The sequence below is a fragment of the Malus sylvestris genome, chromosome 14 (genome assembly GCF_916048215.2).
Source record: "Malus sylvestris chromosome 14, drMalSylv7.2, whole genome shotgun sequence".
NCBI lineage: Eukaryota > Viridiplantae > Streptophyta > Magnoliopsida > Rosales > Rosaceae > Malus > Malus sylvestris.
The window spans coordinates 26,331,697-26,355,219 of record NC_062273.1 but is presented as its reverse complement, the minus strand read 5'-3'; the positions used below and the strand labels follow the sequence as shown (position 1 = coordinate 26,355,219).

The following is a 23,523-nucleotide window of genomic DNA, read 5'->3' as shown; positions in this document are numbered from 1 at the left end:
ACACATGCTTGTGATTAATCTAAGCTCCCGTTGAATGTTCAAATTGCCAAAAGTGTGTCTTAAAGGGGAGGAGGATTTTCTCCCCTCCTAATCTCTCTCCCATTCCCTTTCCTCCTATTTGAACGATCACGGTTAAGCCACGTCAATATCTTATATTGATTTTTTATAAAGATAATAAGACAAAAAGCAATGTGTGAGAGAAGGGGAGGGAAGGGGATGAGAATATGAGGGGAGAGAATCCTACTTCCTTGAAAAGCAAAGAAAAAGTAAAGAAAATAATAAGAAAATTTATCAGATGATAGAGTGTAGAAAAAGCTACACATAATTTATGGTACAAGGCAACACAGCCAGGATATGCAAATATTTCCTTCAACTGTTGTTAATTGTTGTTGTTGCTTACTTTTATTTTATGTTTCAGTCAAGTTTTGAAGAATCCAGCAAACATAGTTGGGTTGCTCACTCTTCTACAGGTGACTCCCCTGAGAAGCCAGAGGATGAGACGATAGAAAGTGTGCTAAAAAGGAAAAGGAAAGATAAAAGTTTGAAACTTGAATGATGCAAAGTAATAATGTATGTTGTATGCATGCCTGATTGTAATTGAAGCATGCTTGATTGAATTTTAATATTGTATGCATGTTTGAACAATGCAGTAATAGAAGACATGCAAAATGAAAAACAAACAGTAAATGTTGCTCATAGAAGATAATGGAAGTGTGTATCAAAGGAAAATGAAATGAAATACAACTAGGTAATCATAATAGTTTTTTCAAACAATGAAACCGTACCAAAACCGTTTAAAACCAAACCTAACCGAACCAAATGGTTTGGTTTCATTTCGGTTTTAGCCTTAAAATCGCATCCAACCAAACGGCAAAAACTTGCGATTTTAGTTTTTGTTTCACTCAAAATCGCACCAAACCGAGCCGCGCCTAACTAACATTTAACTTGTGGTTGTTACCACTACAACTTACTGTTGTAACTTTATCTTCATAGAGACACTAAGGTTCAACGTGGATCCAATTCCCATCCCCATAACCTAGACTTTAAAATTAGGATTTTGTGCCATTGGGATGTGAAAAACTGAAGTGGCAGCCTGGCAGGTGGCAGCAGTAGTTACAGATTACAATCATAAATATAGGAACAGAAAAACCAAAGACTGCGGCGCGAGAGTGAGTCAGTGACAGCTTCAACTCGACCTCTAACTTATCCGTTTACATTTACATTTGCTTTTATAGGGAGGACCCAAAAACTCAAATTTCGTTCACTTCTGCATCCGCCACCATGAACAGGATTCTGGTTTCAAGAGAACTCAGAGCCAGAGCCCCGCAAACTGCCTTGAGCTGGTTCAGTTCACTCAACCTCTCAAGGTGTGATTCTCTGTTTACTGGATGAATTGCTGGGTTTTGGTTCGTGGGTTTTGTTGTAAACGTCAAAAATATATCTGGGTTGGCGTTGCTTTGTAGATTTTATGTGATTTAGGATATTGGGTTTTGTTATTTTGCTGATATCGGCCGTTGGATGCAAAAAAAGTTGCAATCTTTTGCGTTAGATTATCAAATATTTTGATTTGTTTTTGGATGATGAGGAAGTTGATTTGTTTAGGCTGGTTAAACGATGCCGATTAGTTCTGTAGACTCAGATAACTGGAAAAATGATGTCTTTTCAGCATCATCATTCACCAACGGTTTCTTTTGGTCTGCAGTTATGAAATGAGACCAAATTTTAATGGTTGATTTCGTCTTGGTTTCGATTATGATTTGATCGATTTTCCCGTTGCATCTACCTTTGGAAAATGCATTTTGCTTTTAATTCAAGACATACTGTACCTGTAAATTTATGTAATTGTTGATGAAAAGAGAGGAATATCTGTATCTGATGATGTTTCTGCAGTAGCATTTGTTATCATTGAAAAGAAATGCTGGGAGATTGGTTTTAGGCCACCATTATTTCCTGCCGTATAATTGAAGAATTTGACAATTTTTTGTATGTCTTAGTGTAATGGCTTTTCTGGCGATAATCTTAACAGTTTCGGTTTCCCTGTTTTATGGCAGATCTATTCACGGTGTACCCTTTGCAACTGTTGAAGTGGAAGAGATATCGGGATCACAGCCTGCTGAAGTTCTCAACTTGGGTATGTTCTCACATTTTAGCAGTACCTGTCATTTACCAGCGGAAATTGGTTCCCATGAAAAGTGCTCTGCACTCGGAACAGTAATTGGTCTTGGAGTTATAACTGGAGACTAAAAACTTGAACGATTATGACCTGATTCGTTAAGTGTATTTCCTTACATCAACTTTTTTGATAGTATTTTCTATGTTATCTTTTTATACAATGGTGTATGGACCTCTTGTTAAAACTGACCGGGAAAAAAAAAAATCAAGTATTGAAAAAGAAATGTCGTATTTTTTCAGTGCAGGGTAAATGGAAAAACACTGATAGATGGAACACAATTTTGGATCCTTTAAATGGGGAGCCATTCATTAGAGTCTGCGAAGTTGATGAAACAGGAATTCAGGTATGCCTGCAGATTGTATAGTACAAGTATCCTCTTTTGCTTTTTTTGCAAATTTATCATTTCCTTTGTTGAGTGCATGTATGTTGAGCACCTGAGCACCCATCTCGGTTAATACTATAGGCACTTTTCGAAGTGCCTACTTTCTTTCCATCCTGTTCTATTTTGATTTCCCTTTGTAATGCAATGTAGTAATTAACTTAAACCGTTATTTGTTCCATGTCATTGATATGTACAGTAACTAATGTTTTTTGGACTGCTGGATTGCTATTGCAGCCATTTGTGGAGAGCTTGTCCAAGTGCCCGAAACATGGTCTTCACAATCCGTTCAAAGCACCAGAGAGGTTTGTGTTTATTATTATTTCTGTGCCTTCATTTATCTTTAGACATCATCGCTTTCTCTAGATTACTCGCATAGATTCATGTAATGGTAGAGGATAGCAAGATTTTCATTTACTTTTCCCTTTTGAAGAACTCGACAGCGATATTCTAAAAAAGTTGAAACAAAAATTACAACTGATATACCAGTTTTTGCAGGTATCTTATGTTGGGGGACATATCTGCAAAGGCAGGTCACATGCTTTCCTTGCCAAAGGTAACAACTGTACAGCAGAAAGACAATTTTCTTCTTTTGACCTCCTTCTGTTGGATTATGATGATGCAGTTCAACCATTTTACATGATATATTATAGTTTTATGAACAATTTTAATATTGTATGGCTGTCAGGTTTCTGATTTCTTCACAAGATTAATACAAAGGGTTGCTCCAAAGAGTTACCAGCAGGCTTCCGGTGAAGTTTATGTTACTCAAAAATTTCTGGAGAATTTCTCTGCTGATCAGGTACGCACTAGAAACAAACATCAGCACAGTTCACGTTTATGTTTTCAGCGTATACTTGAGAGAGAAAAGGGCCCACATAGTATAGTAGTAGAGTTAACATTTCATTTATTTACTCTCGGTTTAAGCACAGTACAATGCCATTTCTGTGACCAAATTCACATAAAATCCTTTTTCCAGTTTCGTTACTATCTTGTTTAACACATGTGGCAGGTCCGCTTCCTTGCAAGGTCTTTCGGGGTGCCTGGAAATCATCTTGGACAGCAAAGTCATGGTTTCCGTTGGCCTTATGGTCCTGTAAGCATTACCTCTGAACATACTCAGTTTTTGTTTGTAACTCAAAATCTTGAGCTCTCCAAACAAATTTCGTTATGTTCATAATTGGATATAATAAAAGACTCTTTTTGCAGGTTGCAATCATTACTCCCTTTAATTTTCCACTAGAAATTCCTGTACTTCAGTTGATGGGTGCACTTTATATGGGTAACAAACCAGTCCTCAAAGTCGATAGCAAGGTATGCAGGGCTAAATTTCTGGGTATAATGCAATCGTTTAATCTATTTGGAACCCTTTTCAGTTAGCTTTTGGATTCTTTTTTGGTCATGCAGCTCATTGTGATCTCGTCTCGTTGTGGATAATTTAACTGGTGAGGAAACATTTTCTTTGTAGGTATGCATTGTCATGGAGCAAATGATGAGGCTGCTTCATTACTGTGGGCTACCGACAGAGGATGTTGACTTCATAAATTCTGATGGGAAGACAATGAACAAGCTACTATTGGAGGTTCGTTCAATTTGCAGAGTTAAATTGTCTGCTACTGTACATTGATCTATAAAAGACACTGCTCATAGCTTTCATCTGCATATTTGCAGTTCCTAGAGGTTATGTTACTAACTTACATGTCGATTGAAATAACATTTTACTTATTTTGCGTCAACAGGGCAATCCACGAATGACCCTTTTCACAGGTAGCTCAAGAGTGGCAGATAAGTTGGCTGGTGACCTGAAGGGTCGTGTTAAGTTGGAAGATGCAGGATTTGACTGGAAGATCTTAGGGCCTGACGTTCAGGAGGTTTCTTACAGCAATCTTATGTTTTTAGACAATACAACTCTTTCTTTGTAGAGTCACATGCGTTATTGATTTATCTTGTTTCTTTTCTATATGGCAGGAAGACTACGTTGCATGGGTCTGTGATCAGGATGCATATGCGTGCAGTGGTCAGAAATGCTCTGCACAATCGATGCTCTTCATGCATGAGGTAAAGATTCTCCGATTTCAAACCTTCTGAAATCTGTATACATTCGTTCTTGTTGAGAAATTTTGAGTTCAACGAAATTGTCAACATTTTTGTTATCCTTTTTTGTTGATGTTTTATATTCTTATGCAGAACTGGTCTAAGACGTCAATTCTATCCAAAATGAAAGATCTGGCTGAGAGAAGGAACTTAGAAGACTTAACGATTGGCCCTGTCCTTACAGTACGTACACTGCTTGTCCTGTTCGAACTAATTTCAGTCAATTAACAAAATATCTCCTTACACGCGTATGTTGTTGATCCAGTTCACAACTGAAGCAATGCTAGAACACAAGAATAAATTGCTTCAGATACCAGGTTCAAAGCTACTCTTTGGGGGCGAACCTTTGACGGATCATTCCATTCCACCTGTATATGGTGCTATAAAACCTACAGCCGTTTATGTTCCACTTGAAGAAATACTGAAGGAAAAGAATTATGAACTCGTAACAAGAGAAATTTTTGGGCCATTTCAGGTAACAAAGAAAAGACTTGCTACCAAAGTTTTTCTTCTATCCTTTTTATTTTTATTTGTTTCATTAGGTACTTCTTCACAGCTAGAAGGTAACTGACTTATGTTAATATATTTTCACCCAGATTGTCACCGACTATAAGAACGATCAACTCCCACTGGTGTTGGATGCTCTAGAGAGGATGCATGCACATTTAACAGCTGCTGTTGTTTCAAACGATCCACTGTTTCTACAGGCAAGACTTAACCTTTGTCTCTATATCTATTCGATCACAGATTTTTCTTATCCCAAATCAACCGCGCAATTTCCATTTTCCTTATTCCGAAAGTCTATTTTTGCAGGAAGTTATTGGGAACACGGTAAATGGAACTACTTATGCTGGACTGAGAGCAAGAACAACCGGAGCTCCACAGAATCACTGGTGAGTACAAAATCTCTTGTACTTTGAGCACTTCACGAGAAGATATCCGAGCGCTTATATACGTCAAACAATGATCTGTGACAGGTTTGGACCGGCTGGAGACCCGAGAGGAGCTGGCATTGGGACCCCAGAAGCAATAAAGCTGGTGTGGTCTTGCCATAGAGAGATCATCTATGATGTTGGTCCACTGCCAAAGCAATGGCAAACGCCACCTTCTACCTGAGAGCGCCATTAGGACTCGATGAGAAGAACGCGGCGCCTTCAGTTCAGTGTGAACAAGCATGTAGTTGTAGGTTCAGTTGCATCACTGATGAAGGACATAGCAGCTACCGCTGACCCTTTCGACATCTTCTCTAGTTAGAAATAAAACGAAGGGGATTTTCTTCTTTGAGTCCTTCTAGTTAGTTAATTGTCCCCTTGCCTTCTTTCCTTTCTGTGATATATGCCTGATGGGGAAAGAGAGGGAGTGATAATCTATGGTAGTAGAGGAATGATGTGGTAATTTTATTTTGGGGCATTTAGATATGGGCACAAAAAATAAACACGGTTTTAGGTTAAGTCAAGTATTATCTTTTCTTCATTTTTATTTCTTTTGTGCTCATTTTATATATTTTTAAAATATTAGAGATAAATTAATATCTTTTAATTTCATGAATTTTCTAATTTCAATAAATCTACTTAATATCTTTTAACAAAAAACTAATATACAAACACAAATCCAGACATATATACAGCCCTAATTCAAATAAAAAATATATAAATGTATATTATAGGGGCATTTTGATACAGGCGCCTCGTTTTTTAATTTTTTAGACTAAACATACACTCCTTTTGAAAATTTGATCAAACATTTTCCTAAAATTTTGGTTATTAATTTCAGTTCCTATTATCCCTATTATCCCTATATTTATGCATTTATTATCCATCTCTTGGGCATTTCGTTTTTTTTTCTTCCTATTATCCCTATATTTATGCATTTATTATCCATCTCTATGCATTTTTTTATTGTTTTTTTTATAATATTTACTTTTTTTTTGTGTGAATATAGTAGAATATTTATAAAAAAAAATTGTCAAATTTTATTATTTAGAAGACCCAACACATAGTAAAGATTTGTTTGATTATATACCTACGTCTAGTTACCTATAATATGGACACATTTAGTTTTATAGTGGATTTGATTTTTTGTATTTCTTGGTACATTTGGAATGTAAATATACCAAAAGGGTTATCTGATAGAGGCATTTGGTTTTGTGGTACATTTGAGATTTTGTTCATTTGGTCTTTTGGTACAATAGGAATCTAAACGTACCAACAGGATTACCTAACAATTGGCACATTTGGTTTTATGGTACATTTGAAATTTTAGTACATTTGGTTTCTCTGTATATTTGAAATCTAAACGTATCAAAAAGGTTATATAACAATGGGTACATTTGGTTTTATGGTACATTTGAATTTTTGGTACATTTGGTTTCTTGGTACATTTGAAATCTAAACGTACCAAAAGTCGATATTTTTTATGTACCATAAGTTTTAAGTATATTTTTAATATATCTATGCATGAAAAAAATATGTATTGAAGATTTTTTATTGATACAATTTTAATAGAAAGAGTATTGTTTTTTAAATACTGATAATAAGGAAATGAATAATTAGTTAATTAATTTTTTATTTTATTTTATTAAAAAAATGTCATTTAATGCGCAGAAGGGGATTGAGGAAATTAAATTCCTATATAGGCAATTAGTTGCTAAGCTACCTTATGCCTATATATAAATGCATTTAAATTAATGACATGGAAATTAAATAAATAGAAAATTATTGAGGTGGCAATTAATTGAAGCACCTTAATCAAATCTTTAAAAGGGATGAATGTTTAATCTAAAAACTATAGAAAATAAGTAGGGCATTCTAATTTTCCCTATATTATATCTATAAACGAGACATAAAACCTAACTAAAAGGTGCAAAAAACGTAATATACTTATAAGTGAGATATAGTAATCTGTGATACGTTGATTATAAAAAAAATTGTCATATAAGTAGATAAATATATTTAACCTGTAATATAGGTTGATTATAAAAATTAAAAATAATCTATAAATGGGGTTTATAGCAGGAAGAAAAAGAAATAACAAGAAATAAAAAAGAAATAAATCTTATCATTAAAGAGGGAGTAATTCATAATAAATAATTCAAATTTAAGAGTTTGAATTTATTTTAATAAACTGGACAATTTTTAATATTAGCTCAAAAAATTGGACATATATCAAGGTTTATTTCACTCATATAAATGGTGGATGATGATATATAATTGTCATTAATTTAATATCTAATTTTGCCAGACGCTTTTTATGATGGCATAACTTTGTTGTGACATTGAACAATAAAATGTCTTTCCAAATATAATCATCTGTTAAACAAAAACAAAAACAAAAAAAAAACAAAAAAATTAACAAAAAGTTTTGACAAAAAAAAAAGGTAAATGGGCATAAAGGCCCAAAATTGGTATAGATCCATTTTGTTTCAGGCCCAATACCAAAAAACTGGCCCAATATTGGCTAAAACCCTAATCCCTCTTTCGTGCCCGCGAACTAAAACCCTTCCTCCCTCAGCAGTCGGCACCTGTAACTTTTTCCCAATCTCTGTACTTTCCGCCGCCGACGACGCCACACTTGGTAAGCTCTGTGATTCCTCCGCCATGTCGTTGCTCGAAGTCATTGCGAGAGCCTCGGCAAAATCCAAAACCCAATCCGCCCCATCAGACTACCCCATCGTTCTTGACCCGGAACCCATTTTTGAGAATTTGAAACCCAAATTCGACGATCCAAATGCCTCGGCAGCTGCAATCCCAATCGACGGATGGAAGATCTCACAAACGGACTCCGAGCTCATCGATTCGGGCAAGAAGTTCTTCACCAAGCTCCAAAAGAAGCTCAAAAACCAGACCAATTTCACCAAAGTTGAGTTCTTGGGAATCCTAAATCCGTTTCTAGAGAACATTTGGGAGAAAAGGAAAGCTGGGGAATCGATTGGGGTCGATTCGTCGAATGATGGGTATTCCCGGGTTTTGATTGAGAAAGTTGGGAATTTGATTGGCAAGGATGTTGCTGGTTTGGTTTTGGATTCCTGTGTTGTTTTAGAGATTTGGGATTTGGTAGGTGCTTTGATTGCAAATGGGGTTTTCCCCAATTCTTGTTATCAGCATTTGGTTCCGAAACTCGTTTCAAAGAGGAGGTCGGAACTGCTTTGTCTTTGTGTTAAGCATGCTTCTGATCTCGGGTCATCGGAGTTGCTGCTCATCTTGAAGTACTTCCTTGATCCGCCTAAAGACAGTTATACTAGCTCCATGGATGTGAGGAAGGAATGGGAGAGCCGGGCATTGGCCGCGGCTCAGAAGGCCGGAGATCAGAGTCTCACAGACAAGAAATTAAGAGTTGCGAAAGATGCTGCAGTTTTGCTCATGGTAGCGTATGATGGGTTCTCTTCTGCAGAACTCTGCCTGCATTATCCGTTGGCTTCGAAGAACCTCGATGAGGTGATGTTTTCGGCCGCGATTAGTAAGCTGAGTGGGAAGGAGATGAAGAGCTTGCTGCGGTATTTGGGTAAGTGGCTGAAGAAGTATGAGAGGTTTACTCAGGCATCATCAGCGTCGGGCTTGAAGGCTTGTGATTGGGTTCCTAAGCTTGAAGATGTTGCGAAATGTATCGGAATGGTGCTGGACGAGAATTATTCTGCATTGGTGTTGCATCCGGAGTTTCACGAAGAGCTGAGATCGATAAACGAAGCAGTTTCTTCCTTGACCTTGGAAGCAAGGCTTTGCTGTTCTGTGGCCAATGTAGCTGGTAAACTGATGGCTGAAATTTGAGTGCAAAACTAACTTCCATCACCATGTGTCATCTTCTTTCTGAATTGTTTTTGTGACATTGTAATTTTTCTTACAGAAATTGCAGCATCTATAAAGTTCTAAGTTTCGAATGTTCATAATTCTTCTGTTTTATCCTTAAAGAATCAATGAATTTGTGTATGGCTACAGAGATACATGGGATTTATACCAGACGAACACCTGATAAGCAACAAAAACCGAAATAGGGTCGCCTACGTGTTCTTGTACTCATTTCTCGACCTTGCGTGAGCATGTCATACCCACGAGGCCGAAGATCGCCCACATCGAAGATTTCTTGTGGGTCATCGAAGATTTCTTGTGGGTTGTGGCATTTGCTTCTGTCTTCGGCACACAAATTTAGGTTGCCAAAATTGATTTCATGGAAAGACCAAAGAAGCTGACTCGCTTTGCCATCAAATACCTTCTGTAAGTGCGTAAACTCGGCCTGCTAAAGGAGGCGGCGATGCTGATACAGCTTGTTCAATATCCTGGTAAAACACAAGCATGAACATCAATAGCTTAATGACAAATATACAAAGCAGCTATGAACATCAATAGCATGAAAATGATAGATTGACGAAGGCAGGCAGTAACGAATCTAATCACTCTGGAGAGAAACCTCAGATAGATGTATGTGTCCGTAGTCTCTGGCATGCTCCACTTTAACCGAGTCATCTAAGAATGTGCTCTGCATGAAAGATAGGAAACAAGTTATAAGAATAACACATTATACACTAACCATTTATAATAGCCTCACACACGCTATGAACTTTAAGCGAGTGATTCACCTCCACAACGAGAATCTTTGCCTTCAGCACATCAATATTACTACCGTCAGTTATGAAGTCCGACATGGTATCTCCTGTAAAAGCAACTTGAGGTTCTGTAAAAGTGTTTGTAATCTGCAAATAAGATAACCCCAAAAGGAGAAATGCAATCAAGAGAGGAAAAACGATAAGTAATAGTCAATGAAGTTAAAAGGCAATCACGTAGCTTAAAGGAGAAACTAAATAGAAAAAGCGATCTAGGATTTTAAAGACACACCTCAACACCTGATGATTTTAAGGTTTTAATTTCATTCCCAGAAAGGCCAATGTACTCCTGCTTAAGTTTTTGTTTTACGGAATATACTACATAGCCCTGTCATATATCATGCAAAGCGAGTTAGTACCTCGATAAATCTCAACAAAAGCTATCGCTCAAAGTCTTGATAGAATTCCGAAAGAGAGAATACTACAAATATACAAATAAATGCGATACCTGACTTGGTATTCCATGGTAAGTCCTAAAGGCTTTTACGTTGAGATCCCTTCTCATAGAGAATTCTTCTCCTGCAAACATACAGTACATAAGACAACATTGAATCTGCAAGTAGAAAGCACGAGAAGAAAAATTGTCATCTGATGGATGAATTTGATTAGCAATCAATGATTACCAACATCCAAGCCAATAAGGTTATGCTTCAGCTCCGATTGGTCCATTTTTCTGTGCACTTCAAAAAGTTGTTCCACGAGTTCTTTTATACACTTTGGAACAATGATCGTCGGGGGCTTCATACTGTATAATCCACGGGTTGCAACATACATGGGCAGTCCTCCCTATCATATGGATATAAAATCATGAGTAGAAGTGCAGCAACACTGACCATGGACAGACAGTATCATATCAATCAACAAAAATGGTCCATCCAAAAACGACCCTAAGGAAAATCAAATGATGCAAACATAAACCTTTTTTTAGTCCTTTTTCCCTCTTTTCTTGCGTTTCTGGGATGTGGGAGGTTCTAAGCGTAGTTCAAGATATTTGGAACTCCGCCTGAATTTCTATTTGTTTCCATACCCACCCCCTCAACGCAAAACCAAAATATCCCTTCTTCAACCAATTAACAACACAATGCCCTGTAACCATCAAATATCTTCGGCTTTCTGCTAACGAATTTTCCAATACATGCTACAACAACAACAACAACAAAGCCTTTTCCCACTAAGTGGGGTCGGCTATATGAATCCTAGAACGCCATTGCGCTCGGTTTTGTGTCATGTCCTCCGTTAGATCCAAGTACTCTAAGTCTTTTCTTAGAGTCTCTTCCAAAGTTGTCCTAGGTCTTCCTCTACCCCTTCGGCCCTGAACCTCTGTCCCGTAGTCACATCTTCGAACCGGAGCGTCAGTCGGCCTTCTTTGCACATGTTCAAAATCACCGGAGCCGATTTTCTCTCATCTTTCCTACAATTTCGGCTACTCCTACTTTACCTCGGATATCCTCATTCCCAATCTTATCCTTTCTTGTGTGCCCACACATCCCACGAAGCATCCTCATCTCCGCTACACCCATTTTGTGTACGTGTTGATGCTTCACCACCCAACATTCTGTGCCATACAACATCGCTAGCCTTATTGCCGTCCTATAAAATTTTCCCTTGAGCTTCAGTGGCCTACGACGGTCATACAACACGCCGGATGCATTCTTTCCATCCAGCTCGTATTCTATGGTTGAGATCTCCATCTAATTCTCCGTTCTCTTGCAAGATAGATCCTAGGTAGCGAAAACGATCGCTTTTTGTGATCTTCGCTAGATTGCTCCGGTCATTAGTGTGGATAAGTATATAAATGGATAGAGATAGGAAAGCAAACACAAGATGTACGTGGTTCACCCAGATTGGCTACGTCCACGGAATAGAAGAGTTCTCATTAATTGTGAAGGGTTTACACAAGTACATAGGTTCAAGCTCTCATTTAGTGATTACAAGTGAATGATTTAGTACAAATGACATTAGGAAATATTGTGGGAGAATGATCTCGTAATCACGAAACTTCTAAGTATCGGAGTGTGGTGTCGTCTTGACTTGCCTTATCTGTCTCATAGGTAGATGTGGCATCTTCTCTGGAAGTACTCTTCCTCCATCCAGGGGTGGTATCTTTAACTGGTGGAGATGCACAAGGTAATGTATCAATTTCACTTGAAGCTTACTTGTAGTTTCAGGCTTGGTCAAGCGCGATACAAACCATGTAGTAGGAGTCCCCCAAGTCGCCGAGCTAGGGGGTCTGCTGAAAGAGGTGACAGACAAGGTAAGCAATCAGAGCTCCGACTGATTGTTCACCTTCTCCCCATCTTGCAGCAGCATGAAGGATAAAGAGAAGAAAAATGAGAAGAGATGATATGAGATACTTTTGCTTTTGAAGAAGTAACTTTCCACAGGCTTATTCTTGAACTGAGCTGGAGGGTTTTCTGGTTTCCTCCAGAGTATAAGGCCGACTGAAGAATTTGAGGGTCAAAACAAGTCCATCAAATCTAGAGTACGTTCCACCCTGCTGATATGGGATACTTTTGCTTTTGACAGAGTAATGAATGTATCGGCACGTGTGCTGTTACGCTTGTCTCCACATGCTTCCTTGTATCCTTCGCACTTGCCCTATCTGTTCCTCAAGCAGATGCGGAATCTTCCCTGGAAACATAAGATGTTGAAGATGAGTACTCGAGAGCAATGCCAGGTAAGTAATCAGGTAAGGGGTTCCAGGCAGTCAGTTCCTGGCTGGAAGCTTGATTCCAAGTGCTGACTGATTGTTCTCTTTCTCCTTGTCTTGCAGGTAAAAACAAGGCCAAAAGAAAAGGCAGGGAAAAAGCATGATATGGGATACTCTTGCTTTTAACCCTGATGATATGAGATATTCTTGCTCTAGTATAGCTTGTTTGCAGAGGTATTATCGGGGGGAAAGAAAGCTGAATATTTCGAAAGGCTTCGTTGGGAGTGCCCTCTCAGATATGATGAAGGGTTGAGCATTTTTGCAGGTCTGCCTGTCCGTTGGGGATGGAGGTCGACATATATAGGAGTCTCCCTAACAACAAGTAGTAATGCTATTCCTTTACCCTGCTTGGTCATAGCACGGTAGTGGGAGCTGCCAGTTTCACATGTTTTAACTCTGTCAGAGCACTTTGAAAAAGTGGTCTGTGGTATCTGGCTCTCGAGATTCGGAGAACGATGCCTCTTCGATTTTTGAGAAAGCAATCATGCTGGGGGTATGACTCTCGAGATTCGGAGAGCAGTGTCTCTTCGATTTTTGAGGAAGTAATCATGTTGGGAGTCTGGCTCTCGAGATTCGGAGGGTGGTGCCTCTTCGATTTTGGAGCAAGCAATCTTGTTGGGAGTGTTGTCTCGAATGTGAGTAAAGGTTGGGCATGTTTGCTAGTCTACCTTGCCACGAAGCACAAAGGTTGACACACAGGGACTTTCCAATTATCCAGCAATGGTACTGTTCCTTTACCCTCTCTTCGATTTTGAGAAAGTAGTCATGTTGGGAGTCTGGCTCTCGAGATTCGGAGGACGGTGCCTCTTCGATTTTGGAGCAAGCAATCTTATTGGGAGTGTTTTCTCGAATGTGAGTAAAGGTTGGGCATGTTTGCTAGTCTACCTTGCCACGAAGCACAGAGGTTGACACACAGGGACTTTCCAATTATCCAGCAGTGGTACTGTTCCTTTACAGTTGTGGGTAATAATATGGTAGCTAGACCTTCAAAATTTATGTGTCTAAACTTTTGTTAGTGCTGTTTCTTTGCTATTCTTTTACCTTTCTTGGTCAGAGCGATGTAGTGGGAGCTGCAAGCTTCACGTGCTCAACTTTGGCAGAGAACTTTGGCAAAGTTATTTGTGGTACCCATGAGCTATTGTTGCGTGTGGGAAGTGGGTGATTGAACAGTAAGATTCATGTGCTTTCTACTTCACCAGAAGTCTTCGACAGAATGCCCATAATTTCTGCAAAGCTGAGTGTGCGTGTGACAGGTGTTGACAAGGCTAGAAAAGTAGGTGCCTCTTCGATTTCTGAGATCGGCCCTCGTGGTCTCTGAGCAGCCCAGCTTTTGAGAAAGCGAGCGCCTCTTCGATTGATTCGGAGAACGATGCCTCATCGATTTTTGAGAAAGCAATCATGCTGGGGGTCTGGCTCTCAAGATTCGGGGAGTAGTGTCTCTTCGATTTTTGAGAAAGTAATCATGTTGGGAGTCTGGCTCTCGAGATTCGGAGGGCGGTGCCTCTTCGATTTTGGAGCAAGCAATCTTGTTGGGAGTGTTTTCTCGAATGTGAGTAAAGGTTGGGCATGTTTGCTAGTCTACCTTGCCACGAAGCACAGAGGTTGACACACAGGGACTTTCCAATTATCCAGCAATGGTACTGTTCCTTTACCCTCTCTTCGATTTTTAAGAAAGTAGTCATGTTGGGAGTCTGGCTCTCGAGATTCGGAGGACGGTGCCTCTTCGATTTTGGAGCAAGCAATCTTATTGGGAGTGTTTTCTCGAATGTGAGTAAAGGTTGGGCATGTTTGCTAGTCTACCTTGCCACGAAGCACAGAGGTTGACACACAGGGACTTTCCAATTATCCAGCAGTGGTACTGTTCCTTTACCCTTGTGGGTAATAATATGGTAGCTAGACCTTCAAAATTTATGGGTCTAAACTTTGTTAGTGCTGTTTCTTTGCTATTCTTTTACCCTTCTTGGTCAGAGCGATGTAGTGGGAGCTGCAAGCTTCACGTGCTCAACTTTGGCAGAGAACTTTGGCAAAGTTATCTGTGGTACCCATGAGCTATTGTTGCGTGTGGGAAGTGGGTGATTGAACAGTAAGATTCATGTGTTTTCTACTTCCCCAGAAGTCTTTGACAGAATGCCCATAATTTCCGCAAAACTGAGTGTGCGTGTGACAGGTGCTGACAAGGCTGGAAAAGGCTGGAAAAGTAGGTGCCTCTTCGATTTCTGATATCGGCCCTCGTGGTCTCTGGGGAGCCCAGCTTTTGAGAAAGCGAGCGCCTCTTCGATTTTTGAGATCGGCCTTCGTGGTCTTTGAGCAGCCCAACTTTTGAGAAAGCAAACGCCTCTTCGATTTCTGAGATCAACCCTCGTGATCTCTAAGCAGCCCAGCTTTTGAGAAAGCAAACGCTTCTTCGATTTCTGAGCAGGCGCCTCTTCGATTTCTGAGCAGGCGCCTCTTCGATTTCTGAAGCTTCGTCGAGTGCAAATTTTTATAGGGGCTGGCATTAAGTTCCAAAGCACACTTGAATCTCCACCAGTAGAAGCTTCATTCTTGCACTTCTAAGATCTTGATTTGTCCGACCTCTTCTCTCTTCAACACCTTTGAAAATGTCTGGCCCCTCCGACCGTCGTTTTGACTTGAACCTTGTTGAAGAGGCAGCCCCGCCTTCTCCAGACAACATATGGCGCCCATCCTTCGTCTCCCCTACTGGTCCTCTTACCGTTGGGGATTCCGTGATGAAGAATGATATGACCGCTACGGTGGTGGCCAGGAACCTTTTCACTCCCAAAGATAACAGACTACTTTCCAAACGGTCTGATGAGTTAGCTGTTAAGGATTCGCTGGCTCTCAGTGTTCAGTGTGCAGGTTCTGTGTCTAATATGGCCCAACGCCTATTTGCTCGAACCCGCCAAGTTGAATCATTGGAGGCTGAAGTGATGAGTCTCAAACAGGAGATTAGAGGGCTCAAGCATGAGAATAAACAGTTGCACCGGCTCGCACATGACTATGCTACAAACATGAAGAGGAAGCTTGACCAGATGAAGGAAACTGATGGTCAGGTTTTACTTGATCATCAGAGATTTGTGGGTTTGTTCCAAAGGCATTTATTGCCTTCGTCTTCTGGGGCTGTACCGCGTAATGAAGCTCCAAATGATCAACCTCTGATGCCTCCTCCTTCTAGGGTTCTGTCCAGTACTGAGGCTCCAAATGATCCCCCTCCGGTGCCTTCTCTTTCTGGGGCTCTACCGACTGCTGAGACTTCTCCTAAGCAACCTTTGTGAAGGCTCCCTCTTGTGTGCTTATTTTGACTCATGTATATGTACATATTTGTAGCTTATCGGGGATATCAATAAATAAGTTTTCCTTCATTTCAACGTATTGTGTTAAATACACCAAAGCCTTCTTCGCTAAGTTCTTTGAATTTTCTTTTGTTAAAGCTTGTATGTTGAAGCTTTCTGAGTGGAGCATGTAGGTTGGGGTAGTGTTCTCTTAATTTCCCGAATGAGGAAAACTTCTCGGTTGGAGACTTGGAAAATCCAAGTCACTGAGTGGGATCGGCTATATGAATCTTAGAACGCCATTGTGCTCGATCATGTGTCATGTCCTTCGTTAGATCCAAGTACTCTAAGTCTTTTCTTAGAGTCTCTTCCAAAGTTTTCCTAGGTCTTCCTCTACCCCTTCGGCCCTGAACCTCTGTCCCATAGTCGCATCTTCTAATCGGAACGTCAGTAGGCCTTCTTTGCACATGTCCAAACCACCGTAACCGATTTTCTCTCATCTTTCCTTCAATTTCGGCTACTCCTACTTTACCCCGGATATCCTCATTCCTAATCTTATCCTTTCTCGTGTGCCCACACATCCAACGAAGCATCCTCATCTCCGCTACACCCATTTTGTGTACGTGTTGATGTTTCACCGCCCAACATTCTGTGCCATACAGCATCGCCGGCCTTATTGCCGTCCTATAAAATTTTCCCTTGAGCTTCAGTGGCATACGGCGGTCACACAACACGCCGGATGCACTCTTCCACTTCATCCATCCAGCTTGTATTCTATGGTTGAGATCTCCATCTAATTCTCCGTTCTTTTGCAAGATAGATCCTAGGTAACGAAAACGGTCGCTCTTTGGTATTTCTTGATCTCCGATCCTCACCCCTAACTCGTTTTGGCCTCCATTTGCACTGAACTTGCACTCCATATATTCTGTCTTTGATCGGCTTAGGCGAAGACCTTTAGATTCCAACACTTCTCTCCAAAGGTTAAGCTTTGCATTTACCCCTTCCTGAGTTTCATCTATCAACACTATATCGTCTGCGAAAAGCATACACCAAGGAATATCATCTTGAATATGTCGTGTTAACTCATCCATTACCAACGCAAAAAGGTAAGGACTTAAGGATGAGCCTTGATGTAATCCTACAGTTATGGGAAAGCTTTCGGTTTGTCCTTCATGAGTTCTTACGGCAGTCTTTGCTCCTTCATACATATCCTTTATAGCTTGGATATATGCTACTCGTACTCCTTTCTTCTCTAAAATCCTCCAAAGAATGTCTCTTGGGACCCTATCATACGCTTTTTCCAAATCTATAAAGACCATGTGTAAATCCTTTTTCCCATCTCTATATCTTTCCATCAATCTTCGTAAGAGATAGATTGCCTCCATGGTTGAGCGCCCTGGCATGAACCCGAATTGGTTGTCCGAAACCCGTGTCTCTTGCCTCAATCTATGCTCAATGACTCTCTCCCAGAGCTTCATTGTATGACTCATTAGCTTAATACCCCTATAGTTCATGCAATTTTGTACGTCGCCCTTATTCTTGTAGATAGGCACCAAAGTGCTCATTCGCCACTCATTTGGCATCTTCTTCGTTTTCAAAATCCTATTGAAAAGGTCAGTGAGCCATGTTATACCTGTCTCTCCCAAAAGTTTCCACACTTCGATTGGTATATCGTCTGGGCCTATTGCTTTTTTATGCTTCATCTTCTTCAAAGCTACAACCACTTCTTCCTTCCGGATTCGACGATAAAAAGAGTAGTTTCTACACTCTTCTGAGTTACTCAACTCCCCTAAAGAAGCACTCATTTCATGTCCTTCATTGAAAAGATTATGAAAATAACCTCTCCATCTGTCTTTAACCGCGTTCTCTGTAGCAAGAACCTTTCCATCCTCATCCTTGATGCACCTCACTTGGTTTAGGTCCCTTGTCTTCTTTTCCCTTGCTCTAGATAGTTTATAGATATCCAACTCTCCTTCTTTGGTATCTAGTCGTTTATACATATCGTCGTAAGCCGCTAACTTAGCTTCTCTGACAGCTTTCTTCGCCTCTTGCTTCGCTTTTCTATACCTTTCACCATTTTCATCAGTCCTCTCCTTGTATAAGGCTTTACAACATTCCTTCTTAGCCTTCACCTTTGTTTGTACCTCCTCATTCCACCACCAAGATTCCTTTTGGTGTGGGGCAAAGCCCTTGGACTCTCCTAATACCTCTTTTGCTACTTTTCGGATACAACTAGCCATGGAATCCCACATTTGGCTAGCTTCCCCCTCTCTATCCCACACACATTGGGTGATTACCTTCTCTTTGAAAATGGCTTGTTTTTCTTCTTTTAGATTCCACCATCTAGTCCTTGGGCACTTCCAAGTCTTGTTCTTTTGTCTTACTCTTTTGATATGTACATCCATCACCAACAAGCGATGTTGATTAGCCACGCTCTCTCCTGGTATAACTTTGCAATCCTTACAAGTTATACGATCCCCTTTCCTCATTAGAAGAAAATCTATTTGTGTTTTTGACGACCCACTCTTGTAGGTGATCACATGTTCTTCTCTCTTCTTAAAGAAGGTGTTGGCTAAGAAGAGATCATATGCCATTGCAAAATCCAAGATAGCTTCCCCATCCTCGTTTCTCTCCCAAAAACCATGGCCACCATGAAAACCTCCATAGTTGCCTGTCTCCCTGCCCACGTGTCCATTTAAATCTCCTCCTATAAATAACTTCTCCGTCTGAGCAATTCCTTGCACCAAGTCTCCAAGATCTTCCCAAAATTTCTCCTTCGAACTCGTATCCAACCCTACTTGAGGTGCGTACGCACTAATCACATTGATAAGTTCTTGTCCTATTACAATCTTGATTGCCATGATTCTATCTCCTACCCTCTTGACATCTACAACATCTTGTACCAAGGTCTTGTCCACGATGATGCCAACACCGTTTCTCGTTCTATTTGTGCCCGAATACCAAAGTTTAAACCCTGAGTTTTCTAGATCCTTTGCCTTACTACCAACCCACTTCGTTTCTTGTAGGCACATAATATTTATCCTTCTCCTCACCATAACTTCCACTACTTCCATAGATTTTCCCGTTAAGGTTCCTATATTCCACGTTCCTAAACGCATTTTGCTCTCTTGAACTCTACCCTTCTGTCCTAGCTTCTTCACCCTCCCCCGTCTAATAGGATCAAAGTACTTCTTTTGTGTGTCCCGGGTAAAGTTGATAGGAGCATATGCTCCCAAACAACTTTGAGTGGAGTCGTTCGAAAAGAAGTTTCTATGGCCCCCTTGCTCATTTAACACTGCATCCGGGTGCCGATGGAGATACAGCGACCCTTGCTCACTTATCACTGTGCTCAGGCCACACAGCGCGCCACTTACGGGTGACGCCCTAGCTTTAGCGCGATTTTGTTCTGGATTCATTTTCATAAGGATTCGACGTGATCATGGAGTGCCGGCTGTCGACTACCTGACGCCCTCCCCCTCCTCCTTTATCCGGGCTTGGGACCGGCCATGTAAGACATAGGCGGAGTTTTCCAATACATGCTAATTCTTTAAAAATTTCCATTATATTTTATCAAGTATTTAAGATAGTTTAAGCTTTGAAAATTCCATTAAACTCCTCAAATTCGAAAACAACCACGCTGTATATTCACTTGGCAGCATTACCAATCTCTCATTTACCAAATACTTGCTCAATACAATATATAACACCAAATCGACAAAGAAGCGCAAAATCATGTCACTTTTATCATACTTCAATGGCTAAAGGGAGTTAATTTTAGATAGAAAAGCTAAAATCTTTCACCATCACAAGTACCTATAAAAAATTCCCAACACCAGCAAGTCAATGGAAAACCAAATTCATCATCCATCAAGTAAAAAAATAAAACAAAAACAGGTAATTAGCAAAACCCAAATTGCAAATTATTAAAACAAGTGCATACAATGTGATCCATGTGGGCATGGGAGATGAAAGGAATTCCTGGGAGATAGCACGCTGCGGGCAGCGACCAATATCAAAGGAAAGGTTGAGAGTTGGGAAGATTATGCAGGTTTCATGGCCGCCAATGGACAAACCTTCAATTGGGTACCCTTCAATGGTCAATCCCCTGGCTTTTTTGGGAGCTAAGTCGGGTTCTGAATTGGGTTTCGGGTCTTTGCTTCTACTTCCGGTCATTGATAAGAAGAAGAAGGATCAGAAGATGGGGGATTTTTAGAAGGTGAGGAGAGGAACGAAGTTGTCAGAACTCCGACGGGGTCCGTGAATTTACAACTGAAAGGAGAGAACTTGATCCGTCTCTGTTTCTGCTGCTACAAAATTAGTCCACCCCTTTGATTCTTCCACCGAATTTATTGTTTCCATTGCGAAGACCCCCTCCTGACTCCCTCAACCTGGCAGCTCATGTTTGGGGTGAAAAGTTTGGGATTTCATTTTTGTTTTGTGGGTTTTCTCCACTCTAGATGGTTCAACATGAATTTGATTTTAACTTATTCCAACTCCTTCTTAATTTAATTCTTCGTGAGATTATGGATCAGTATACGAACCATCATATGACTACAAATTTTTCATGTGTTTGTGGCCATGAACATCAGCCATGATCGGTGTGTGCGGGGGTATATGTATGTTGCGTTTACCGTTTGTGACAGAGTGTACTAATGATGATTGTACGATTGTGCTTGTGATAACCATGTAGGAGTTTTACTCCAAATCAATTTCTTGTCACTAGAGTAATGTACTCAATTGACACTTTTTATAATTTATTCGTGTTAATTAATGAAATCCTAATTGTATATTGTGAAAGCAAAAACCCTCCTTAATCTGACTATTTGGTTTGTTTAATTCGATATTTGGATTGAAGAGTACCTATTCTTGTTATCCAATCTTAATTCGATATTTTAGGGTTTTAGGGTTATGCACTTGTGTCCCTTGTGCCGATCCGCTAAACTCAATAATTTCCTTCTTAATTTATTGGATACAAAATCATTTTCAAAAAGTAAATAGAAGTTAAAACGACATAAGATTCTTTAATTGCAAAAGCAAAGTGTATACTATTGGTTTTCTATATATAACGATATATTATACTAAATTAATTACGAACTTCTATTCATGATATACGAACTTCAGAGCATTCATTTACAAGTGAAGTTTAAGCATGAGGCATTGGGTATCGGCACAAGGGACACAAGTGACTAGTCTTCAACCACTGACCAATACAATCTTCATGATAAAAGTGTAAGCAAGGCAAGCGAGTAACTTGAACACCATCCTCAAAGTCCTCCATGCAGATAACACACGATGTTTGCTGCTGCTCTCTCGTACCTTCTTCACCAAATATCACTTTCTCCAAATTCTCAACGGACGATTCGTCTGCAGGAATAGGTCTGGCCTCGTACGTTTGCATCGATGACATTGCAACCCTATCGGCCAGCGACGTAATGGGATCACTACCAACAGAGGGCATCGGCAAATTCATATCAATTATGCCCACAACAATAGGCAGCATGGTGGTGTTGTTAGCATTGCCCAAGTTCGAACGCGATAATCCAGCAAGTTTGTGGAATACTTCTTCAGTAATTGCTGGATGTTCGTGTTCAGGAACGAGCATGCTGGAAAGCACGTTACCCACGAGCGCTCTAGTAGAATCAGACAATAGCGTAGTACGATCGACATTAATGGTTTCTTGCGTTACAAGGGTTAGTTGCATAACTATTACTGAAGCAAGATCAATACCATCTTCATTAATCAAAGATCCTGCGAGTGCGAGTAACTTGTAAAATTTAAAGTTGATCGGAAGCACATCTGGTGGAAGCTGGGGTTGGTTAATGTAGGGGTTTCTTCTTTGGCGGACTAGGGTTTCAAAGTGTCTGTATATCGACATGCTTCTAAGTAAGAATTAATAGTAATGTTGGACAATAAAATGGGAAAATATAGAGGGGTTGTGTGAGCTATATGGATGACAAAGTATGTATATATATATATATATATATATATATATATATATATATCCCACGTAGTCCTAAATCGACTGGGACAAGGATTATTTTTATTTTTTTCACAGTCGAAATGGTACAAGGACTAGGAATTGTTAGAAATTCGAGTAAAATGGACGCACCTTGTATAATTAGATTAAAACATCTTAACTATAACCTAATTTCCCTTTTTTTTTTTTGTTAAGATCAGGCATATCTTCTGGCTTTTTGTTTTTAAATTTGTTAATTTTATCACAAGCGTCATATGAATTATTAATTAATTAATTCAAAATCCTCAAAGTTTGCATTATTGGAATATTAATGATCCTTTCATTGTGTTTTTGTTACACATTCCTTGTGCTATGCAACATCCTATCTATATATGAGGTTTGGGATTAGGATGAGTATTATCTTGACATGCCATTTGCTTAGCTCTACAACCCAAATATGGAAAAGTAAATAAATAAAAGAGGATTAATTACATTGCATTTTTATTAACTAACGCGTACCATAATCTACAACCCAAATATGGAAAAAGTAAATAAATAGAAAAAGAAACTTTTGGAGAAAATACCTAAAAATAAAAAAGGAAACTTGCTACTCAAGTCTCAAGCATCTAAATTTCCTTCTCCAACTAGTACTAACATTACTCGCTTTAGGCTCAGTAGCACCGTCCCTTAGACCTTACAAATAATGTTGCAAGTTCCTTCATTTTTTCACTAACCTAAAACCATGTCAACCAGTATTAGACACTATCGTAGCCATGTCAGGCAGACAACTCAGCCCATCATCAACTTATCCCGGTTTCCAGACAACGCGCTTTCGATCAAGTTCAATTTTTTTAAGAGCGAAATCCATTGGAATATTGCTGCTGGTCAAGATGACGATGATGATCTTTACAACTCTCTTCAAGAACAATATATTCAACTCGAAACCGAAGAACTGCTAGTTTTGGTCCACCGGAGCGAAATATTATCTGATGATGAATGTCACAGAACAAGTTATAAAACCCTCTTGATTGTGGCTCTTTCAAGCATGGATGTCCCAGAGAGTGAGCACCCCTCGATTATTTGGAAGATTTTTAGGGTGGTTAAATCAGCGGTCTGTAGGGTTCCTATTCTTGTGGACATATGATGTGACTTGTAATGTTAGTGACGATAACAGTGACATGGTTGATGAGGCTACAAGGGAATCCATGGATGGGCGATTGAGAATTTGGAGAAAGTGAGAATCTCTAATGATTTGGATGCTATGAGACACAAGTCATGCGTGATTTGTCTGGAGGGCTTTGGTCATGACTCTGAAGCAGCTGGTGTTGATGATCATCAAGTTCTTC

General features: G+C 39.7%; 3 protein-coding genes and 1 pseudogene across 3 annotated transcripts; 2 read left to right on the top strand and 2 right to left on the bottom strand.

Moving 5' to 3' along the window:
* The first annotated feature begins 1,147 nt into the window (after positions 1-1,147).
* On the top strand, positions 1,148-6,190 carry LOC126599851 (probable aldehyde dehydrogenase). Its single transcript, XM_050266302.1, has 16 exons — positions 1,148-1,367; positions 2,052-2,131; positions 2,413-2,516; positions 2,790-2,857; positions 3,051-3,108; positions 3,241-3,354; positions 3,565-3,648; positions 3,762-3,866; positions 4,021-4,134; positions 4,292-4,423; positions 4,521-4,610; positions 4,740-4,829; positions 4,912-5,121; positions 5,243-5,353; positions 5,460-5,539; positions 5,624-6,190. The coding sequence occupies exons 1-16, from the start codon at positions 1,282-1,284 to the stop codon at positions 5,760-5,762; spliced, it is 1,665 nt and encodes a 554-aa protein (XP_050122259.1). The 5' UTR covers positions 1,148-1,281; the 3' UTR covers positions 5,763-6,190.
* A 1,869-nt stretch (positions 6,191-8,059) lies between these two features.
* On the top strand, positions 8,060-9,528 carry LOC126599852 (uncharacterized). Its single transcript, XM_050266303.1, has one exon. The coding sequence runs from the start codon at positions 8,243-8,245 to the stop codon at positions 9,407-9,409; it is 1,167 nt and encodes a 388-aa protein (XP_050122260.1). The 5' UTR covers positions 8,060-8,242; the 3' UTR covers positions 9,410-9,528.
* LOC126599864 (nuclear ribonuclease Z-like) lies at positions 9,423-20,910 on the bottom strand (annotated as a pseudogene).
* A 454-nt stretch (positions 20,911-21,364) lies between these two features.
* LOC126599152 (probable E3 ubiquitin-protein ligase RHY1A) lies at positions 21,365-22,096 on the bottom strand. The gene has a single exon (XM_050265491.1). It carries the CDS (start codon positions 22,094-22,096, stop codon positions 21,365-21,367), a length of 732 nt encoding a protein of 243 aa, XP_050121448.1.
* Positions 22,097-23,523: the final 1,427 nt, after the last annotated feature.

What these genes read in the sequence shown, in the direction of transcription:
- LOC126599851 (XM_050266302.1), top strand. Translation starts at nt 1,282, where the DNA reads ATGAACAGGATTCTGGTTTCAAGAGAACTCAGAGCCAGAGCCCCGCAA. An exon ending in AGTTCACTCAACCTCTCAAG is followed by an intron (nt 1,368 to 2,051) that starts GTGTGATTCTCT and finishes GTTTTATGGCAG; the next exon opens with ATCTATTCACGGTGTACCCT. An exon ending in CGATTGGCCCTGTCCTTACA is followed by an intron (nt 4,830 to 4,911) that starts GTACGTACACTG and finishes TTGTTGATCCAG; the next exon opens with TTCACAACTGAAGCAATGCT.
- LOC126599852 (XM_050266303.1), top strand. Translation starts at nt 8,243, where the DNA reads ATGTCGTTGCTCGAAGTCATTGCGAGAGCCTCGGCAAAATCCAAAACC.
- LOC126599152 (XM_050265491.1), bottom strand. Translation starts at nt 22,096, where the DNA reads ATGTCGATATACAGACACTTTGAAACCCTAGTCCGCCAAAGAAGAAAC.